Below are 20001 nucleotides of genomic sequence, written 5' to 3' on the forward strand. Positions count from 1 at the left end.
TAGGAAATTGCGGAAACGAGAAACCGGCGATATCTCGATAAGAGCCTCGCCGGGCAACGCTCTCATTGCCTCAATTTCCACTTCCACTTCCACTTCCGGTCGCGATCGCTTTTTCCCATCGGCCGGGCCTAAAAAACACGCGTCCCATTGTCACGTGAAACCGTGAAGCAATAAAAATGATCAGAACTCAGTGTGCTACGAAACACATTCGTTCAAAGGTCGTTATTTAGCATTACTGAGAAGATTATGACGTTTATACCAGAGAGGACATCGACTTCTTCATCTTATTACAATTCAAGTGCCGGTAGTAAAAATTAGCCTTGTTCATCTGTATCTATGTTCAGGACGACAAAAGAATACATTTCAAGGTCTTGTAAAACCTATCAATTTCCATTTGAAACCTATTGAATATAGAACCTATCATTCGAAAATATGTCCAGATATAGATAATCTTTTATAACGTGGGCTACACCGTGACGTGAATTTAACTTCTAATTAATAGAATTAATTAGTATTAATATCGTTGTCTAAACGAGTGAAAAATTTGAATTTGTTCTTGTTACGAGCCTTTTCTATCGACGATCAAACTTGCTTGTTACACAGTAGCTACAGGAAGTTCTCGCACACCATCGTACGTATTACAGTATGCGCATACTAATTAATTGAATCCAAGTATAGTAAAATTCGTATCATTTGATAGTACATTCGTATAATTATAAAAATTTAGCGAAGATATATTATAAGAATGAAACGTAGAATCTGATCGAGAATCGTTTCATTGGCAAGCAAGAGCGTCAATACTTTTCGTTGTCACTGTAAGTCATCGAGTTACTTTATGAAACGATATGTATTATTTTTGCGTAAGTCGCCTAAGTCACGCGGATCTGGCATGATTTTTCCATCGTTGAGAGAATCTCAGGGGCGTACCTAATGGCGACCCTGGCCGAAGTCAACGAGCCGGTACGTTTCATCAGCGGGTAATCAGTGCGAGCCGGTACTGTCCGGCACGTCGTCGGTCGCCTAGGTTCCGCACCCTTCCGGTTCCGGTGTTCCGGTAGGCTTGCCGTCTCTCTCTCCGCAGGGGAACCCCGGTTTCCGGTTTTCAGGTGGGATACACGCTCAGCCGAGCGCCGTCACGTTTCGGATCCATGGATCCATGGATCCTCCTTCCTCTATTTGTCTCGCTCTCCCGCTTCCCATCTCTCTCGATTCATCGATCAACCATCAGATTCGTTTTCGTTCGTGTTTCCGGTAATAAGACATCGTCGTTTCCCATTGCTCAAACTTTTCATCTTCGAAATATATTTCTGGAAGGATGAACTTTGTCTCGAAAGATATACTTGGAGAAATTAGTAGAAAAATTGTAAAATAAGAAGCTTTGTGGAAAGGCTTCTATGGAATAATCAAGTTTATTTAACGAATAAAATCCTTCGTATAATTCGATAGAACAATTAGAGTGAGTATCTACGTAAACGCAACTTACAATCAAAAAGTAAAAAAGTGTGAAATATATTCGCAAGCCTAACGCTCGCCATCCGAAGGCTAAACTATCGAAAAATATATATTCGAATAAATTAATACAAAAATCGTATTTCAATTTCGCCAAGTTCAAAGTCGTTCTCCGTATTTTTTAAACGATCATTCCTGCTACGCTTGTGCTCGTTGTCAGACTCGAATCATCCCATTTCCTTTTCGTCCATATTCCAGTCGCTCGAGTGTCCGTATGTCGATCGTTTGAAAGCGATCGAAGGATGACCGATATCGATGTTCCCCGGCGCGAACGGTGACTAATGGCCAACTCGAGGCTCAAACAAAACGTCGAATCTTTGGGGCCCGTGGTGAAATTTGCCGGCAACCTACCGCACTGCGGCACGTAGCGCCTAAACAAGGGGGCCCCATTAGGCGAAATGACTGCAGGCAGCGAGCCACTCGTGATTAAAAGGTCGATTTGTTACACGAGCCCGACGTCGCGAGTCGAGCATCGAAGGAAGTCGTGCTTCCCCACCTTCGACTCCTCGATGCGGAACGACACGAGGTCGCTTCGTTTCCACTTTGCTTTACAGCGGGGCTGCCCCGATTCCGGTGTACTTAATTACTCCCCATGGGTGATTAATGCCGACGCGATAACAGCGGCGCGTTATACAATTGAAATATATGAATTGATAAATATATGCACCACCGGTAATAAATATCGGCACAGAGAGTCAGGTTATTCGTAACAATCTAATACAGAGCTTGCCAAACTTTCATGGGTCGAGGCTCAATTTCGAGATCGGTAATATTTCACGATGAACTTGATTGCGCGAAATGTAATTGCCGTGGAAAGTGGATTCAACATTTTTGGAAGCTGTAGCGAGCAACACGCACGATTCTCCATAAATTATGTTCCTCTGTGGTATCTCGTGAAAAAATACTTCTTACAAATTCTCGCACGCTTATCTCGCATGATAAATGTGAATGTAAAAATAAAGAAAAAATTTTATGGGAAACCAGACGGTGTCCTAATAGTTACAAACAAAGGTATACGTGTGTCGTTAAAAATGTACTACAGTAAAGGTGAAGTATTGACTATATGGTGATTTGTTAACGTATATGGTGATTTGCGCGGAACCAATTGTCATCGGAAGGGACTGCAATTAAACCGTGCAGACAATTCGCGATTTTATGGGAAATCCGTGAACGCACCACCTGCCAAAACGGTTGATCACATGGGACAGGAGACCGACGTGATTCGCCCGGTCGTTTAATGACGGCGAGGTTGTGGGAACCCGGTCACGGGTGGAGCGAGCACTCCCCTTAAGTACAGTGATTATGCGACTGGGGACACGGTACTTGCGTAGCACTCGACGATTATTAACATGGATCGATTCGACTCTCTTTCCTGTTAAAAAAAAAAAAAAAAAGTTCCTGTGGAAAATCCGCGAGGGGAACCGACGTTTGTTTCAGAGCTGGACATCTCGTCAAACCGTTCAAAAACTTTTCTCCCTACCGATGTTCCCTCAGATCCGTTCATCAACGACACTGTGCTACTAATTTTTATATTAAAATCTGCTTAAACGATCTAGTATACTTAGACTAGAAGCGACAGATAAACTGATTATTATCGTTCAAACGTGATTGTTATAATTTACTATATCACTGCAATTCTACCGAAAAGTCCGAACAAATTCTTTCTTTGTACTTAGATATAGCGGAAAGGGGGTGATTCTACGCGAAAAAAGAAGCCGAAAATATAGAATAAACATTTTTAAAATTTTTTTTTCTTTTTTCCACTTCTTTCCGCTTGTACCATTAGTTATCAACCACCCTGTATATGGTAACCTTGCGATAATACAAAATTCTCATCGATGAATTGTCACGTTTCGTAGAAATGACAGTGTATGTAATTGGAAAAGCATTGCATTTTATCTCAAGTTGTAAGACGCGAATCTGTCGTATACAATTTTCGCGAAAATTTTTCAACTTTCATGTTTCTGGATTTCCTTCGCTTTTCCTTCATTTTTTATTTTTTCCTGGTGGGTTAATGGAAGTAGAGGCGTTTGCCGTTTAGCTGGATGAAGCAACCACTCTTCTTGAGTGTAACGATTACGTCGCGAGGGATACGATACTTGAAGTCGACGACTTTTAGCCGGATTGCCGGTAGATTGGTCCGAATCTTCCTCCGTTTCTACAATCTCACTGAAATCGTGGCTCCTCTTTCGACAGCAAGACGTTTTACCCTCTCCAGTCGAATTTAATTTTGTTCTTTCTCTCTTAAATATAACTCGGAAAAATCCGACGACAGGGGAACGACGATATTTCGTCGCAATAACAGCGAGCATCCAATCTTCGAATAACTTTGATCGATGACATCGACGTAACTGGAGAACGAATTCGCGTTTCATGAAGGGGATGATAGCGCGCAGGGGTGAGATTGCCTTGTCACCGTGACAAATGGTTGGAGAACGAAAGGTACCAGGCAACGTAGAAACGCGCCACGTCCTTCCACTCCCTGAAATATTCGTTCTATCTTGCTTCAACCTCGTTGGTTTCGCCCTTCTTCACCTGCTCGTCTCTCACGATACCCCCGAAGACAGCGGAACGATCAACCCTGCTGACGATTAGTCATTAACCATCGACAGTTCTGACAAATAGCCACCGTTCAAATTTATTAAATGCCACGGGAATAAACACGAAACACGATAAAGAAATCTGAAAGTTTCTCTCACAGTACGCATCACGCAACCGGGCAATTCATTTTTGCAAGAAACCAGGAAATCGTATTTAAGTTTCTTTAAATATACCTGATTTTTTAAAAAATCCTTATCATTCCGTCTACCCGACGTAACTGAAAAAAAAACAAGCAAATGTAAATAGTTGACAAAACATTTTAGAAAACGCGAAGAATATCGTTCGAATCAACACAATATTTTAATCTTGCGACACGTAGCATCTTCGAAATCACGAGAAGAATGGGCAAGGTACAGGTTTAGCCGTAGAATCAAATAAAAATTCAATTGAATATTAACGAAACCTGCCAAAGATGGCAACTTGTCACGATCTTCTCCGGCGGTATTCGATTTTAGCCACGCAATGTCTATCGTACGATGAAACGTATCGTTTTATTTTCTACTCGGCGAGAATCGGTCTTTTTAATCATGCATTGTCTAATTACTTTTCCGCGGATAAAAGCGGCACGATCGATTTTTTATTAAACCGAGTGTGGTTTTTCATCCGGCAGCAGGGCGTACAATCGGCTGAATATCGGCGGTACGTGAAATTTTATTCGCGTCTGGCTACTGGCTGGCATGTTTGCATAATTGAAAGCTCACCGCTCGCGAAACGTTTCGCGTGCGATTCGGCCAACAGCATTATTCGCAACCTGTCGACGAATTGAAACGCGATCCGGTTCAGCCGTGTAAACTCGATGTTCCTATCGGAGTGCAACGATCGTTCTCCGGTTACGTGAATTAAGAGCTACTACTCGTCACGTTCCACGGTATTCCGCGAACATCGTTCGCCGACACATCGGATCAGCGATTCCTTTTCGTTCCGGTTTCTCGAGACTTAGATGAAATTCGACAATCCCGTGCACGCGAAAATATGCAACATGCGACATGCGGCGATACCTGTGTTTTTAACACGAGAAAGGAATTCGATCGTGTCAGGAATGTTTCGTTTAGTAAGTATTTTAAGAAATACTAATGAATTTCGAAGAAACTTTCGGTGGAATTTAATAATAAGTATTGGAGATGATATATGCACTAGCCAATTACGGAGGAAGATGGTAATGGTAAAAACAGAAATACGTACAAATTGTTTAAACGACACGTTCTAGCGCTGATTTTCCTTTGAGGCACGTTTGCTCCAATAATTCTCCGAAGTAAGAGAGAGATATTTCACGCCCCATCTTCATCGTTGTACTTAGCGATAATCTGAAAATTAAATTTTATTTTAGTTAGAATTAATGACTGAGAAGTTATAATAGAAATTAAAACTATCCAACTATGGAGGAAGGCAGTAACCACAAAGAAACGTAAAATGAGGTTTCTTGTAGTTTTGAATAATTATAAACTTGAAAAGAAGCCAGCAATTGTATCGCAGAATATTATCGTTTAAAGTATAAAGCGTCGGTAGCTGTGGTCGTAGAAAAGTATATGAATTTATTACGAACGAACAGACGCTTCTTCCACAGTTGATCAATCAAAGAAAGAGACTATAATTCCCCGAATTTCGTTTCAAACACGAAAAACACACATCTTTTCTTCCGGAACGCCTGGTATTTTGATTTGTCACGATCCTGTAAAGGATGATGGTGCGATAATACCTTTTTTTGACTGTATCGTTATTGCGATTCACGATTTTTCACAGTGAATAATTTCGTGGGGAGCAAGTATTACGATGAGTGGAAGTAAAAAAGAAAAAAAAAAAACCGCAAGGAATCGGCGGATTCAAACGTCACGCGCAAACCGCACGGCTGAAGGGGGCGTTTCACCCCTCGTAGCCAAAAATCACATTCCTACCGACCGACCCCTCGAATTACTGCGTGGTACCGCATCGAATTCGCATTCCCATACGAGCGTCAACCCACGTACAGTCCTCCGCAATAATTGCATATCATTCTACCAAGGGGACAAACTTGCGTCAAAAAGAAAACAGAGAAACTTCCTTCGATATTCATATTCATCTTCAACTTTTAAACGATCAACGACATCTTCACTTAACGATTTTGCAGAAATTGAAAAGAAGAAAGCAAAGTGGAATTTCATGATGATTTATAAGGATCTAATAGTTGAAAAACAAATCGAAGTTCTCAAAATGAAGATGGTCCTTGTCCGCGTTTACATTTCTTTTTTTTTTTTTTCAGGAAGAGAGAAAGAATAATGTAACATAATTTTGGTTTAACACATTTCAATGCCTTTAACGAAATGTTCGTATTGTTATACGGTTGCACAATTGTATCTAATTAAATGACGAAAATGTGTAACCACGATGAAGATTAATTTTATATTTAAAAGCATAATTTCCATTCGACGATAAATCTGGACATAGACTTCTTTTTGTAAGAGCAATCCCAACCATGTGCCTTTCGATTCTAATTATTAGAATGCGTTATTATAATTAATAAATACTTTACAAAGCGGTAACGAATTTGTGAAATGAAAGAAGTGAAATTAAATAAAGTAAATTTTATGAATTATAAATTATCTGTTCATCGCATTAAATGAAAAATATTAAAATCGCAACAGAGAATCATGTTATAATTCGCAGCTCGTACCTTGTCAACTGACTGATATTGTTAGTTGGTAAATTATCGTGTCGCAGGACGTGGGGTAAACTATTACTGGAGAGGACTGTACGTGAAGACACGAGTTACGCAAAGCACACGAATAGTCACGCAAGCGACGTGCATGAATGCGTAATGCTAGCGAACAGTGATTTCCACCCTCGATGACCGCGGTCCTCGCCGCCCCCTTTCCACAACCAGATGGGGTTCTCACGAGTCACCCTTAATACCGCTCATAATCGAACCCGATAATACTTGCTGTCACAACACGCAAACAATAGCCCGCAGCTGATTGAAAAATCAAAGGATTACTCGTGATCTTGTACTTGGAAATCGTAGAGGTGGTCTCGCTTTTGATAAAAAAAGCGAGAAGACGGTCGAAGGGTTGTAACGAGCAAACAGGAATTCCCCTGCGATCCAATTTGATTCAATAAAATATTTATGTGCATTCAACGACCTAATTGGTTGGAAAGGTTGTGATTTACCAGGCAAACGATAAACGCTGCGTTCTTTCGACCATCTTCGGCGAAATTCTACTCTTCTAACGTTGAAAAATATCCCTTTGAACAGAATGTACAAAGACTTGTTGATATTCACGATTTCTCGTTTCAATCGTATATCTTGTTCAAATATTAACAAATGTTCTTTCTGTTTACCAAAATGAGAATGGAAGTAAGCGTAGAAATTGTATAATCGTGGCGAGGTTATTCGTTGTACTCTTCAGTCGTACGCGTCTCAAACGTTCGGCGGTCGAAACATCAATAAGAGAATCGTAACGACGACCCCCAACTGTTATGGCGCAAGACGTAACAATGATTCGCGCATGACAACAACTGGTGTCGCTATTACAGCAAATTTGTGTCTACTCTAACGGAAAATAAGAAGGGATAGATAGTGTATAATTTGATTCGATGGAAATTAACACTTTTATCGCTATTGATCTGCAAATTAATTATAACCAGTATGCAATTGCATTGTTGTTTTTATTACGATAAAGATTCATAAAAATTCATGTTTCTTTTAAATGGAGAATATTACGTTACCATGTTAATATTATGTACATTGTTGTATAAAATTTTATACACTGTATCATGTACACTGCACTTTATACTTTTGTGCGTTTAAATTTCTCGCATGGCTCGCTTATATTTTGACAAGTTACAATTTGTTCAAGTACGGCTTTATAACGAAATTAAATGGAAAATTATATATCGTTTGCAAGAAGAGAAACTGAAACTTTTCTGGCAATTAAAGCGTCAACGAATTAATCGAGTTAACGTAGCAACAAGTGAAACGTCATAAGCAGTTGGTAAAATTTCGCGTGTGATTTTATCAAAGAGCAACGACGCAAGTTGACACGGGAAGAGACGTGAACGTTGGTCGCGTTGAACGTGGAAAAATTGCCCCTGGAATTTCGCGACGCGTCGTCTCCCGGTTCTCGCGGCAAGGACAGCCGTCACATTTTTATCTATCCCCGCGCAGTGTAACACGGAAACGTTCTGCCCCATGGTGAAAGGGAGTGTCGGCTGACACGCGGTTTAATCGACGATACACAGATGACAATAACGGTGAAACTCGGTGTGTTCCGCATTCGCTAAATAAAACAGGAAAAAATGGCAAGAGAAAGAGAGAAGAAAAAGAGCGCGCGACAGAGCGGATAAGGGATAAAAAGAAGACGAAGGAAAGAATCGAAGAGGGAGGAGGGTGTATCGAATAAATTTCTCGCGTCCTGTGGATAATGTATCGTCCAGCGTGAATAACCGACGAAAGCGGTGGCTCGTTTTATTATAAAACCACCGCGATGCAAATAAATTTATCGACACACGTCCCGCTCGGCGACGAGCGTCCGTGTCGCACCTTGTCATCGTCTTTGTCCACTATTCCATGTTCACTCTCGACTTTGTCGGCCTGATAATGACCAGTTGTTGTATTAGTTACTTTTGTAAACGAGTGTACATTTTTTACGCGACTTCCTGTGAAACCGATACCGCAGAAACGAACGACTGATAGCCAACAATTGCGTTTCGCATTAAAAATTAATAACGAAGAGGCGCCTACTGGATACTCGATTAAAAGTTTGCAAGTTGACGTGAATATATAACATCGGGGCGTGGTTTTCTCGATACAAACGGAACTCGAATAGCCATTTCGCTCGAAATTATGTACAAAGTGATATCATCGTTACTTACGTTTTTTTATATCGAGTATAAAATTAAACGAGTTCATTCGCGATGCGCCAGCTGCACTAAGACATACATATATTTATATCAAATTAAACGTTTCATTAATTTCACGTTATTTTTACGTTCGTAATATACACTGGCGATACATTTTACTAAAACGTCTGATACCATCGTTGATTCCTTGCTCTCGAAAGTCACTCAAAAAGTTGCGTATTTACGATCTACTTTCGAAATGCCTGTATCTCCGAATCAACCAGACAATTTTCATCTTGGATCCCTCTATGTTAAAATATTTCGTTTTAGGCATCGAACGATACAAAGAAAACGAACCTTGCGATCTTCGATTGGAAATTTCTTTATGTAAATAGCACTTTTGCTTTTCTTTTGCAGGGCAGAGAGTGACCGCAAAATGTTGAATCCAGACACCGGCTGTTACTCGGAGTCCGTTCGGGCATGGTGAGTAACGCAATCAGATAAAAAAGAAATCGGCATTAGGGGTTAATTTACGGGACGCATAAGCGCAGCCAAGCCTCGTCGCAAGAATGTGTCTACGTTCGAGCCGGCCATAGCTTGCCTCTAATCTCCCTCGAATATCTTGGCTCGCGTGCCGCGCGTGTTCTCATCAACGCGTAATCTTAATTAAGTACAAATCGTTTCGTGTACGACGACGCGCTACGCGTCCAGCTACGGCTATACCTTTAGATAATCGACCGTTTAACTTGCTTTCCTTCTCGTGCTTTCTCGTTTACCACGTTCTAGTCAAATAATCTTCCCGTTATCCTGATATTATTGCGACATTATCGTTACGATATTGCCAACACCGGTGTAGCGCAGGTGACACTGTGATTATTACGAGTCGGACTTCACAGTCAATTCGACGTCACCGATACTGCAATTTCTTCTGATTTATAAATGACACGGGCGTTCTCCGTAATTGACCGGCGTTCGTACGTTGCTTCTATTTTAAATGCTAGAGTGAAAGGACTGCTGTATGTAATTCCTGCAAGAGTAAAGGAACTTTTTGTGTGCCAGGTCGAGCCGGGTCAGTCGAACTTGGTGCTAACTGGACGCGAATCGATTCATCGAAAGCCAACCTAACTTTCGTCCACTTTAGTTACCCGTTCTCCTTTCGATTCACGAACCACCTTCGAAACGATCAAACATTTAAATACGGTCGTGAGTAAAGAGCACAAAGTATTCTATCGATTTGACGTCGATTCGAGATTAAGAAAATCTCACGTGACACGCGACACGAGAACACACGTTGCTGTCTGCAGGTTGGTCGCATCGCGATTGCGTGCGGCTTAGCTTCGAGTTCAACGGCGACGAGTAGAATACACGCGTCATCGGTGACAGCGTAATTGAAACTATGCTTACTTTAATACCTCCGCTACACCATTCATTAGGAACGCGAGCTTTTTGCGAATAACGTCGGAGAGTGTTAAATGATTGATAGCGGCGAACAGGAACGAGAAACTCGTGCGTAATCTCAAACAAGGTCTAGCGTGAACACACGTTACGAAGGTAGAAACACACGTCGCGTGAGTATCAATTTAACTCGAAACGTTCTTTTTTTATCGCGTTATTCCCTCCTTTGCATCTCGTCTTCATCCTTGTTGTCGATACGGTATCTTCGTTGATAATGCGACGATGATCCGTAGCCAGTCTTTCATGCTGCTATTAAACGTTTAAGAGGCCAGAATTCTTTTTTATCGAAGATTTCCAAAGAGAAAAAGAAAAAGAAAAGTGAGAAAAGAGAACACGAAAATCTGCCCTGCCAGCGATTAAGAAGGTAGAGGAAGGAGTTGAAAAATTCGTTATTTAAATTGAATCATTAGCGAGAATCTGTAATCGCGTTCGATCGGCGCTGGTTTCGGCTTAATTGAACGATAATTCGCGGAACGGCGCGTCCCGAAAGAGAAGGCGAGAGGCGCAGTTTTCGCGTAGCGAGCACGAACCGGCCGCGGATCAGCCGTAAATATGCTGGCAAGGAAACAAACAGGGCCGCGATTCAGTCCAAATTGCGCGCATGAATTTTAACGAACGGTGGTCGGCCGATTTTGTACGGCTGGCTCGAAATATCGAACCGATTTTTCATAATTCAAACCGTGGCCAGGCGCAAAATTCAATCGGTCCCCGCAGCCAGCCCACCAAACCCCCTGCCCTACCCTCGTTGCCCGTTATTTCCGTACTGGTTTTCGTGTTTTTGCCATTATGCCGGCAAAGGTAATTTCCCAGGCTCGACCGCTGCTGATGTATTTATAACGAAACGAATTAAACTCGCCGGCCAGCGAATAGGTAACAAAACGTTCCCGCCGGCCAGCAAGCCCCCTCCATTCGAAAATAAAATACCCAAATATTTGCCGGTTTAATTTGAATCATGCTCGCCTCCAAGCCACCATGTTACCTGGCTTAATAATGAAATGTCGCATTGTTGCGCGATCGAGTTATAGAACAAACCCCCCGCTACGATTTTTCCAACTTGTCACATCTTTTACATTTCAAGAGTTGTTTCGCTAACATAATCGTAACGTATCGATATATCGATGGAAGTTTCATTTATTTTCATCTGTTTTTCTATCGTTCCTTTTTTCTTTTTCTTTTTTTGCAGGTGCAGCTATCCTTGCTCGCGCGTGTACAGATGAAATTTGGAGATTATCGCTTGACTAAAACGATCAAATACGATCGAAGAAGATTTTCACTTTTCTCTCTGTTACAAATCCTTTTTCGCTATTGATCGATGCTTCAAAGAAAAACTACGTGTGCCTACGGCACAGTCTGAATATCTCGTTTCTTTCGCTTTCCAACTATCCAACTTTCCAACGCTATCTTACTATCTACATACTCGTAACCGATAATTTACGTATGCACTTCGCAAACGAATCATTGTGCTTACGTATCTCTTCTTGTCTAGTTTATTGTTGACATTAATTAAAATTCTACTCAACTGACCAAGTATGCGTTTCTTTTCCCATATTACTAACACGTTTCCCGTACTACGAACTAATCTTTCAGAGGGTTAGCATGGAAAGCATTTGTACGAGAGAAGAAACTCGTGAAAGTCTCCTAATGGACCGCGCGTTTGTGTATTCGTTTGTATTAGCGAGACAACGAGCGAAATGGAAGGCAAAGAAATATATTAGGCGAGTTTGTCGGGGGCGATTTATCCGCAATCGCAGCGTTGCTTTTCTCGGGACATTAGGGACACGATCACCGCACCGGTTGAAGAAGGATCGTTGGCCGGGGTGCTCGGGGGGTTGGGCCTTAATGCGATTAAGGTCGTTATCAGATGTCGCCGACGTTTCTTGCGCGATGACGTCGACTCGCTCGTTTGTCATCGCGCGACGTCGTCACGGGGGTTGCATGATTTACTTCCGTTTCCCTCCTTTCGCGCCCTTCGTTTCCTGTCGGCGATTTCCTTGCCACTGGCTCGCGCCTTACGTGGGATTCAATTTTACACGCGAGCCTTTAACCCGTGCGTTTCTCACATCTTTGAAATTTCTCAAATTTTACGATACGATTTTACGAAGAGAAAGGTGAAATTAAAGCCACCTACGACATTCTTTCTTATCGTTTAGACGCGTGTGCTTCTAACCCGCGTGCTTCTCTCGTTTAAATTTTTCGCATCGTACGATATAATTTCACGAAGAGAAAAATAACGAAAAGGTCGCGAATGGATTATCAACGTCTACGATATTCTTACACGTCCTTTGTTTCCTATCAACGATCGCGCACGAGTTCTTTGATCCGTGTATTTCACTCGTCTTCTAAACATCTGTCAAATTATAATTCGTAATTTTTAAGAAGAAAAAGCACCGCGGTGAAAAGATCGCCTAACAGTCTTTAAAACGATGCTTTCGTTGCCCTTCTCGCGTCACGAAACACGAGGAGGAAGGAGAAGAGGTTCGGAACGAGTGACGAAGAATCGATTTAAAAAGGTCGCGTGCGACACGCGGCCGGACATACGTGTCAGAAGGCATTTCGAGATTCGTTAAGCCTCATCGTCGACACTCACCCTCGCGTAACATCGGTTGAACGTCGCATTTGCGTCGAAGAATGGAGCTAAGTCGTCGAAGCGAGAAAAGGAAAGAGACAACAGATTAGAGACGATATTCATCCCAGAATAGGGAAGAGTGAGACGTAAAGAAGAAGAAAAAGGAGAGACGGTTCTTCTTGGTGGTGGTCAGGCTGCGAGACGAGGGTGTGGCCAGGAGATAGGGATGATTAGAAGCTACACTGCCGAAGGCACGAGCCGAGGGTGCCGGCGGAAAATTCATGGAGTTACTTAGAAGTCTTCCAGGCTTACTCGTTTATCTTGCCACCGGGGAGAAGAAGGAAGTCGTTACGTCGTCGAGAGGCCGCCCCCGGGGTCGAGGCTGTAATCCTAATTAATAATTAATTACCACGGTAGGGGAATAAATGGCCGATTGAATTCTTCCTGCGCTAAGGGAGGGGCTTGATTTATCGGGACGATTTTACTCTACGCTCGAGAACTCAGAAACAACGCAGCCTCCGATTCATCCGAGACATTGTTCTTCGCGTTTTCCACGGATCAGATCCGCCGGAATTGATTAAATACGGTTGTGTATCGAACAATGCGTACGGTTCTTTCAATCAAGCCAAGTAATTCGCCTTGTCGCTCGCTAAACTCCACTAATGGTGCCTCACGATACACGACGAGTCTGAAAATTGAATTTTGAGATTGAAGCATAGGCGACTCAGATAATCTCATCTACCTACGCGTAGAATCTGAAACTCTAAGCGTACTAGTTTTCCAACAATCGGACGATTCACCGTAGGATCTTTCGTCCATAGAAAAATCAGCGTGCCATAGTCACGGACGAAAAGCAATACGGAGAAGGAATTTCGGGAGGATTTCACTCGCAGGAACCTATCATCGGCAATAAATTCTGCGTCGACGTCGCGATAAATAACTATGCTTCCCGTGCTTTTCCAGGCTTCTTCGAGGAAAAAAGTTGGTCAAGTTTTACGAGGGTTTGGGCCAGGTGGCGGAGGATAGACAGAGAGAGAGAGAGAGAGAGAGAGAAAGAGGGAACAGACAGAGACAGAGAGAAGTGGTCGCTCGTTTTGATCTTTTAGGACCAAGGAACCTTCGGTAACGTGCACGAAAGTTGTCCGCGTGTGTCCGTACACGACTGGCTCCTCCCAGGAGCACCCCAGTTTGTCAAGATGACCCTCCGGTGTCGCTTACAAGACAGCAAATTTGTCTGAGATAAGCAAAACAAACAGAATGGACGAGCCCCTTGCCTTCGCTCTTGCTTTTTCTACGTCCTCTGTGTCTGTGGCGGATTCCTTTGAATAAGAGGAGATGCGACTGGAAGGGTTTAATTGGTGGCTCCTGTTTGATCAGAGAATTTCGCGTCTCACGAATTCGTTCGAACGCGTTTGCCTTTATTGGCTCGCCAACGCAACGTCATTTACCTTTGGCCGTGCGTTCTCTCGAAACACTTTACAGCGATACAGTGATTAATTTCAATGATGAAGAGAATTTGTAGAGGAAGGAAGATAGAAGTTAAAGCTAGCAATTTTTAGGTGCGAAACAAACGGCATAGACGACACTTGGAGGATTGTAAATTACGAGCCGATTCCGCGAAACCTCTGTTTCAACAGCCATCTCGAACGCAGCCCGCTGCGGGGATTTGCATATATTAGATTTTATCCTTCCAAGAACGTTCGTCTTCGAGATGCACGTATTTATGGGATCCTCGCGTATAATAGTCCCGAATTTAGGATGGAATCTCAGTGGCAACTTCATTATGGCAGCTGATTTAAGGGGCTCCATTTCGAACGACCACTTTCAATCTTGGGAAATATTCTCAGCTCTCGAAACTCCTTCTTTTATACCCTTCCCAGGTAAACTCTCGTTAAAGTCAATGTTCGCGTTGCTACAGCGAGCTGTTGTGAAGCTGTTCAGCTGTTCCACATTGATCAACATCGCAAATTGAGAAGCGATGACGTTACAAAACGCTGCTTTACAAATTTACTTTACGTTACCTGTGTCATCCTTTCATCGCGAATCTACTTACGTAAGAGAATTCGATATTGCTTACGCAATGGAATTAATAAATTGAAATAAAAAGCAAAGCTGATCAATGTGACTACCGAAAGGATCGACATGGTTAACCGTTGATCCTCGACGACTGTTCTCGCTGTTTCTATTTTCTATCAGCAACCACGAGCTTACCCTTCCATGGCTAACGACAGTTTAATACACCCCCGATAAAGTGCAGAGCGAATTCGATTGGGAAAGGATTACGCAGGAGGCGAGGGACGATACAGATCGAGAGGTCTGCGAGGCTCGATTAGCTGCGGGTGAAGGGATGCTAGTACGCGAAGGTCTCGTGGCACAGCTGCGCGAAAAAGGGGGGTCTGTCTGGTTCCACAGCTGCGAACAGGGTCATCGATGTCACTGAGGATCGAGAAACGATCGCACGCGTGTCGAACGCGACGACGATCGGGCCTTCGATTCGATTCGCGCTCGACCTTCGATCGGTTCGGGCCTCCGGATCGAATCGGGGATCGCTGAAACAGGTGAAAGGAACGCCGAAGGAAATCCAAACCGAACGCGTATCCAGTTCGTTTTTAATTCTTGTAAATTTCAGTTTACAAGAGACGAAAGTGTAGCAAAGAACGAGCAGTTTTCTTACGAGTCACGATCTAGGAAAGACAGAGTAGTAGCTCGTTGGTCGATCGAGCGGGCAAGGCACGCAAGGGGTAATTCAATGGGTTCGTTTCACGGCCAATGCAATCACGCGAGTCGAGCGAGGAAAGAGAGAGAAGCGGTCCTAATCGCGATCACTGAATAGGATATTCTTCAACGCCTGCATCAGTGAGATTATTAATTCGCCCTTCGCGTCCAGCGAGCACGCGCCCGGCGTGCTTTGACACTTCAGACGATGCGAGAAAAAAATTGCCCGTAACCGAGAGGATCGAAATCGTCGAGCGGAGAAAGGAAGAGAAAGAGAGAAAGAGAGAGAAATAGTGAAGATGTAGAAGAAAGAAAACGAATGGAGCAGTCGAGATGACGATGGAGAAAAAGTGAGGCGACTGGAATGACAGGAAGAGAAACGAAGAGAGGGATAGAGGCGTTAATAGGACCACCACGCTAGGGGATTCGATCGAAGAACATTCTCCGCGTTCCTCCTGGTGCAATATAATGCATGTGTAGATATATACATGGATGTATGCGTGAACGCAGAAGCAGCCCTCTAGGGGGTTGCCGAGGGGTAAACATCGTGTAACCATCGGGGAAAGAGCACGGGGGGTTTGAGGTCGATTGTGCGGCTCGGCACTCGCATACGATTCCATAAATATTTTATTGGCTCGTCATTCGATTTAATTACGCCGGCCAATCGAATGACACGCTGGATTACGCTATGGATATTCCCTCGTGTACGCTCGCGAGATCTCCAAAGCTTTTCAAGCGTTGCTTGCTTTATTCCTCTTTTTTCTTTTTTTTTTTTTTTTTGGTTTTTAATCTTCCGATTCCGTTTCTTTCTAAACGGACGATTTTCACGACCGTCTGTTTCGTGATTGTCGCGATGGAATTGACGAATTCCGCGAACGTACCAGATAATCTCTCTTTCAAAACACACGGCAGTGTCAAACGCGTGCAAGACGGTCATTCACGCGTAAAACAGGGTACACAGAGGCAATTTTCCAAAACTATTCGCGAGTCGTCAGCGGGACAAAGGGAAACGAAGCGACCAGTGATTTCCTTTGACCCGAATGCCGTTTGGAACAGCGATCCTTTGGCGGCGAACGAAAAAAGAGAAGATAAACGGACGCAGGAAATGCAGAGCGGAGGATAGAGAGTGGCAGGGAGGCGAGCAAGAGGTAGAGAAAAATTCAAAGAAAAGCCGGCCGCTGTCTAGGCGATTTTCCGCGAGATCGCACCACGCCACAGTCTCACCGAGGGAAACATATTTTTCAGGATGCAACGAGCCGTCCGTCGAAACGTCCTGCAATTTCCTTGCTCCCTCTCCTCTCCAGCGTCTGGTCCGTGCGCGCTTAATTAAGCCGAGCCACTTAGTACCGTTGAATGCTTCTTGATTGGCAGACGAGGTAGCCGACGACGAGCGAAGCCCAGGTACGTAGCTATCCGCGCCTCTGGCAGCCGCGAGTCGGCCACTCAGTCAACATCAGACGAATGCTGAGTTATGTCGAGGGTCCGAGCTCTTTTAAACTCGCCAATAAATCGGCTGCTTCTTCTCTACCAAGTTCCTTCTTCTTCTTCTTCTTCTTCTTCCTCTTCTTCTGGTGGCGATGCTGGTGCAGCGGCTGCCGCGTTTTCTACTCCCTCTTCTCGGTACTTCGCATCTTTCTTCCAAATGGTCGTGTCCATTATTTTTCTACGAGCCTCGTGTCGTTGCACCTTAGGCGGTTATTTTTTCACTGATTTCTCGTCGATTACTGGTGGCACACTTCGTACAGTTCTTTATCTTCATTTGCAGACTTCTCTGTCAGGGTTATTACGCCTTTATTCCGCTGCTTTAATCAATATTTCTATTTGCTTTTGTTCTCCAAGTCTTTCCTTCTTCAATCCACACGATATTGAACGAGAAGATAGTGTTTGTTCTTAGTTATGGATATTGCTATAGGTTGTATTATTTACTCTGTTCTATCTGCTCGCGTACATTCTACATCGTAACTTTTATCGCTGTTTATTTCCAGTTTCCTTCCTTTATCGGACCTTGCCGAAAATTTTCGTGACTCGCCAGGTAGTGTGAAATTCATTGCAGATATCTACCTGGGGACCTGTTGGGGCAGAGAGGTGCGAAAATATCAGCTCGTTTGCCCGATGACTGGGCAGCTTCCTTATTCCCTTTTGTTTTCCTTTATTTTTTCCCGGGCTTCTTTCGCGCTATTATCTCCCTCGCGGCGGCCATCTCGCGACGGCCACCCCGCGGGATCGATTATATTTCTGTTAGAGATTAGAAACGCACCTGTATACCCGGCATCAAAGCCAGTATTAATTATTCCGGCTGCCGCCACGTAATTAATTTCTCGACCGGTTGCGTTTCATCGAAAGGTTCCTGCACTAGAAATTATTTCTTTCTGTCTTTAAGCATTTAAAATACATTTCATTGAGACGAAAGGTAAAAAATTCTTAAAAAAATAGAATCTTATGCTCTTCCTCTGCGCCGTTCTTCGGATTATTTTCGATACGGTCGTTAAAAAATTTCTTCGCTTTTACATGAATATTATAAAATCGTTATTAACACGAAGATCATCGGAGGAAGTTTTTTCAAGCACATCTTCGCTGAAGTTTTAGATAAGAAACCGAAGGTACAACGATTGAGATGCAAAATTATTAAAATGTGAAAGGAAAAGGCACGTACTTCTCTTCAAGATCGAATAGGAAGACAACATTTGATAACGACGGGATCGATTAACGACGTGCCGAATTTTAAAGCTTTTTTTCGTAAAACGCGGTTTCTCTTCGCATGTACGATTTCTTATCTTCATCTCCGTAACAAAATTTCTCGCAAACCATTCAAACTTTCTTCGTTTGCTGAAACGAAAACGTGATCGGAATACAAAAATTAGAAAACCGCGATTAGGATTAACGCGCGCGATGCACGAGCGTCTGTTCTTCTGACGAAAGAAGCAAAAATCTGACAGCAGGGTGAAGAAGAAGAGTAGCGATGATCGATTGCACGATAGTAATTCAAGTATCGAGAGACAGCGTGCATCGAAATCAGGAATCTTGGCGCGCGGCGTCGTCACCGATTAATAATTACGACATTGTCGCCGCCGCTAAACGCTTTAATCAATGTCATCGGGCCAATTTCCGATCGCCGTTGGCTTCCAGCCTGTCCCCCTCTTCCTCCATCATAGCCGGCTACTCCGCAGGAAATTACGCGGCACGATCGAAACGCAGGCGGAAGTCGCAATTTATCAGTTTCCAGGCTGGACGCCGCGGCCTGCCGGAGATCGCGATTCCGATTTCGCAGGTGTAGACGTGCCTTAACACCAGCCGAAAATCGATCGATTCCAGCTCTCCACATAGAGCTTTGCTCGTCACGATCACGGTGACGCTCGTTTGTTAACGCCAGAACTACCCACGACTAATGTATAAACTTGTACGAAGCAGTTCAAACGACAGAAACGCTATTGTTCGTATTTATGAAAAAATGTATTTGGACACTTACATTGGAACACTTTTAAAATGCGAAACAGCTCGAAATTTGAAATCGATCTGAAAATGTGTGTAGGGAATACTAGAAGTTACTAGAATGATATTTACAGCAATATATTTAGTATAAAAAACAAGAGAGAGAGAGAGAGAAATGGTATACAGCACGTAAATATTCTAAACACGTAGTAATTGTAAATGTTAAAAATGTCCTCGCAGAATAGCGTGGCCTTCTAATATAACGAATAAATGACTGTGATTCTGTAATTAAATTAGCAAGAAATTATTCCACTTTCTAGGAATGCGTCGTCATGTAGCTGTAGATTTTCTATAAAAAAGACGACCGATTGATTATTTTTCACACTCCGGTAATTCTAGCGTTAAACTAACCTTTGTATCGTCATTTCAAGAGTATGATTTTCGGATGGACAATTCGAAGGATCAGCGAACCGAGATAAAATAGCGGAATTATTCTATTCGATTAACAAAGAGCAACGAGGTAATTTTTCAATTTTCTGAAACGGCAGTCAAGAGATTACCATTTTTCCCAGGCTAACGATAAGTAACAGACTAACGCCTGCCGCTTACTCGAGAGATCTCGAGAGTTTCGCTCGGCTCTTTCGCATCCGGATAACGAGGTTTACTCTTAACGATTGCGTAGGTGGTTGATAATTATCGTACACGCGGTCGTGTCCCAACCACGTCGGCTCTCGAGCCTGTGTTCCATTTATCTTTCCAACCTCAGCGAGAAAACCATTCGATTCTAATCTAACAATTATGGTTGCATAAATTCAGGATGAATTCTTAACAAACGATTATCCCTCCATCAAGAATTTAACATGAATTTTTCCCCTCCACACAGAATCTCTGCGCACGAAATTTTCCCTCGTTAA

The 20001-nt window shown here is 43.1% G+C and overlaps 1 protein-coding gene across 3 annotated transcripts in view; it reads left to right on the forward strand.

Moving 5' to 3' along the window:
- Positions 1-20001, forward strand: part of LOC117231750 (transcription factor Sox-2-like) — a 117190-nt gene that overhangs the window by 56364 nt on the left and 40825 nt on the right. For all 3 annotated transcript variants that reach the window (XR_004493013.1, XM_033490455.1, XM_033490457.1), the window contains exon 2: positions 9340-9405. Coding sequence is in view for 2 of the 3 variants with exons in the window: in XM_033490455.1 (XP_033346346.1) it covers positions 9340-9405 (66 nt within the window). In the remaining variant the exon portion in view is untranslated. The remainder of the gene's footprint in view (positions 1-9339; positions 9406-20001) is intronic.

The sequence above is a fragment of the Bombus vosnesenskii genome, unplaced genomic scaffold (assembly GCF_011952255.1).
Source record: "Bombus vosnesenskii isolate JDL3184/JDL3185 unplaced genomic scaffold, Bvos_JDL3184-5_v1.1 scf7180000013273, whole genome shotgun sequence".
Taxonomy (NCBI): domain Eukaryota; kingdom Metazoa; phylum Arthropoda; class Insecta; order Hymenoptera; family Apidae; genus Bombus; species Bombus vosnesenskii.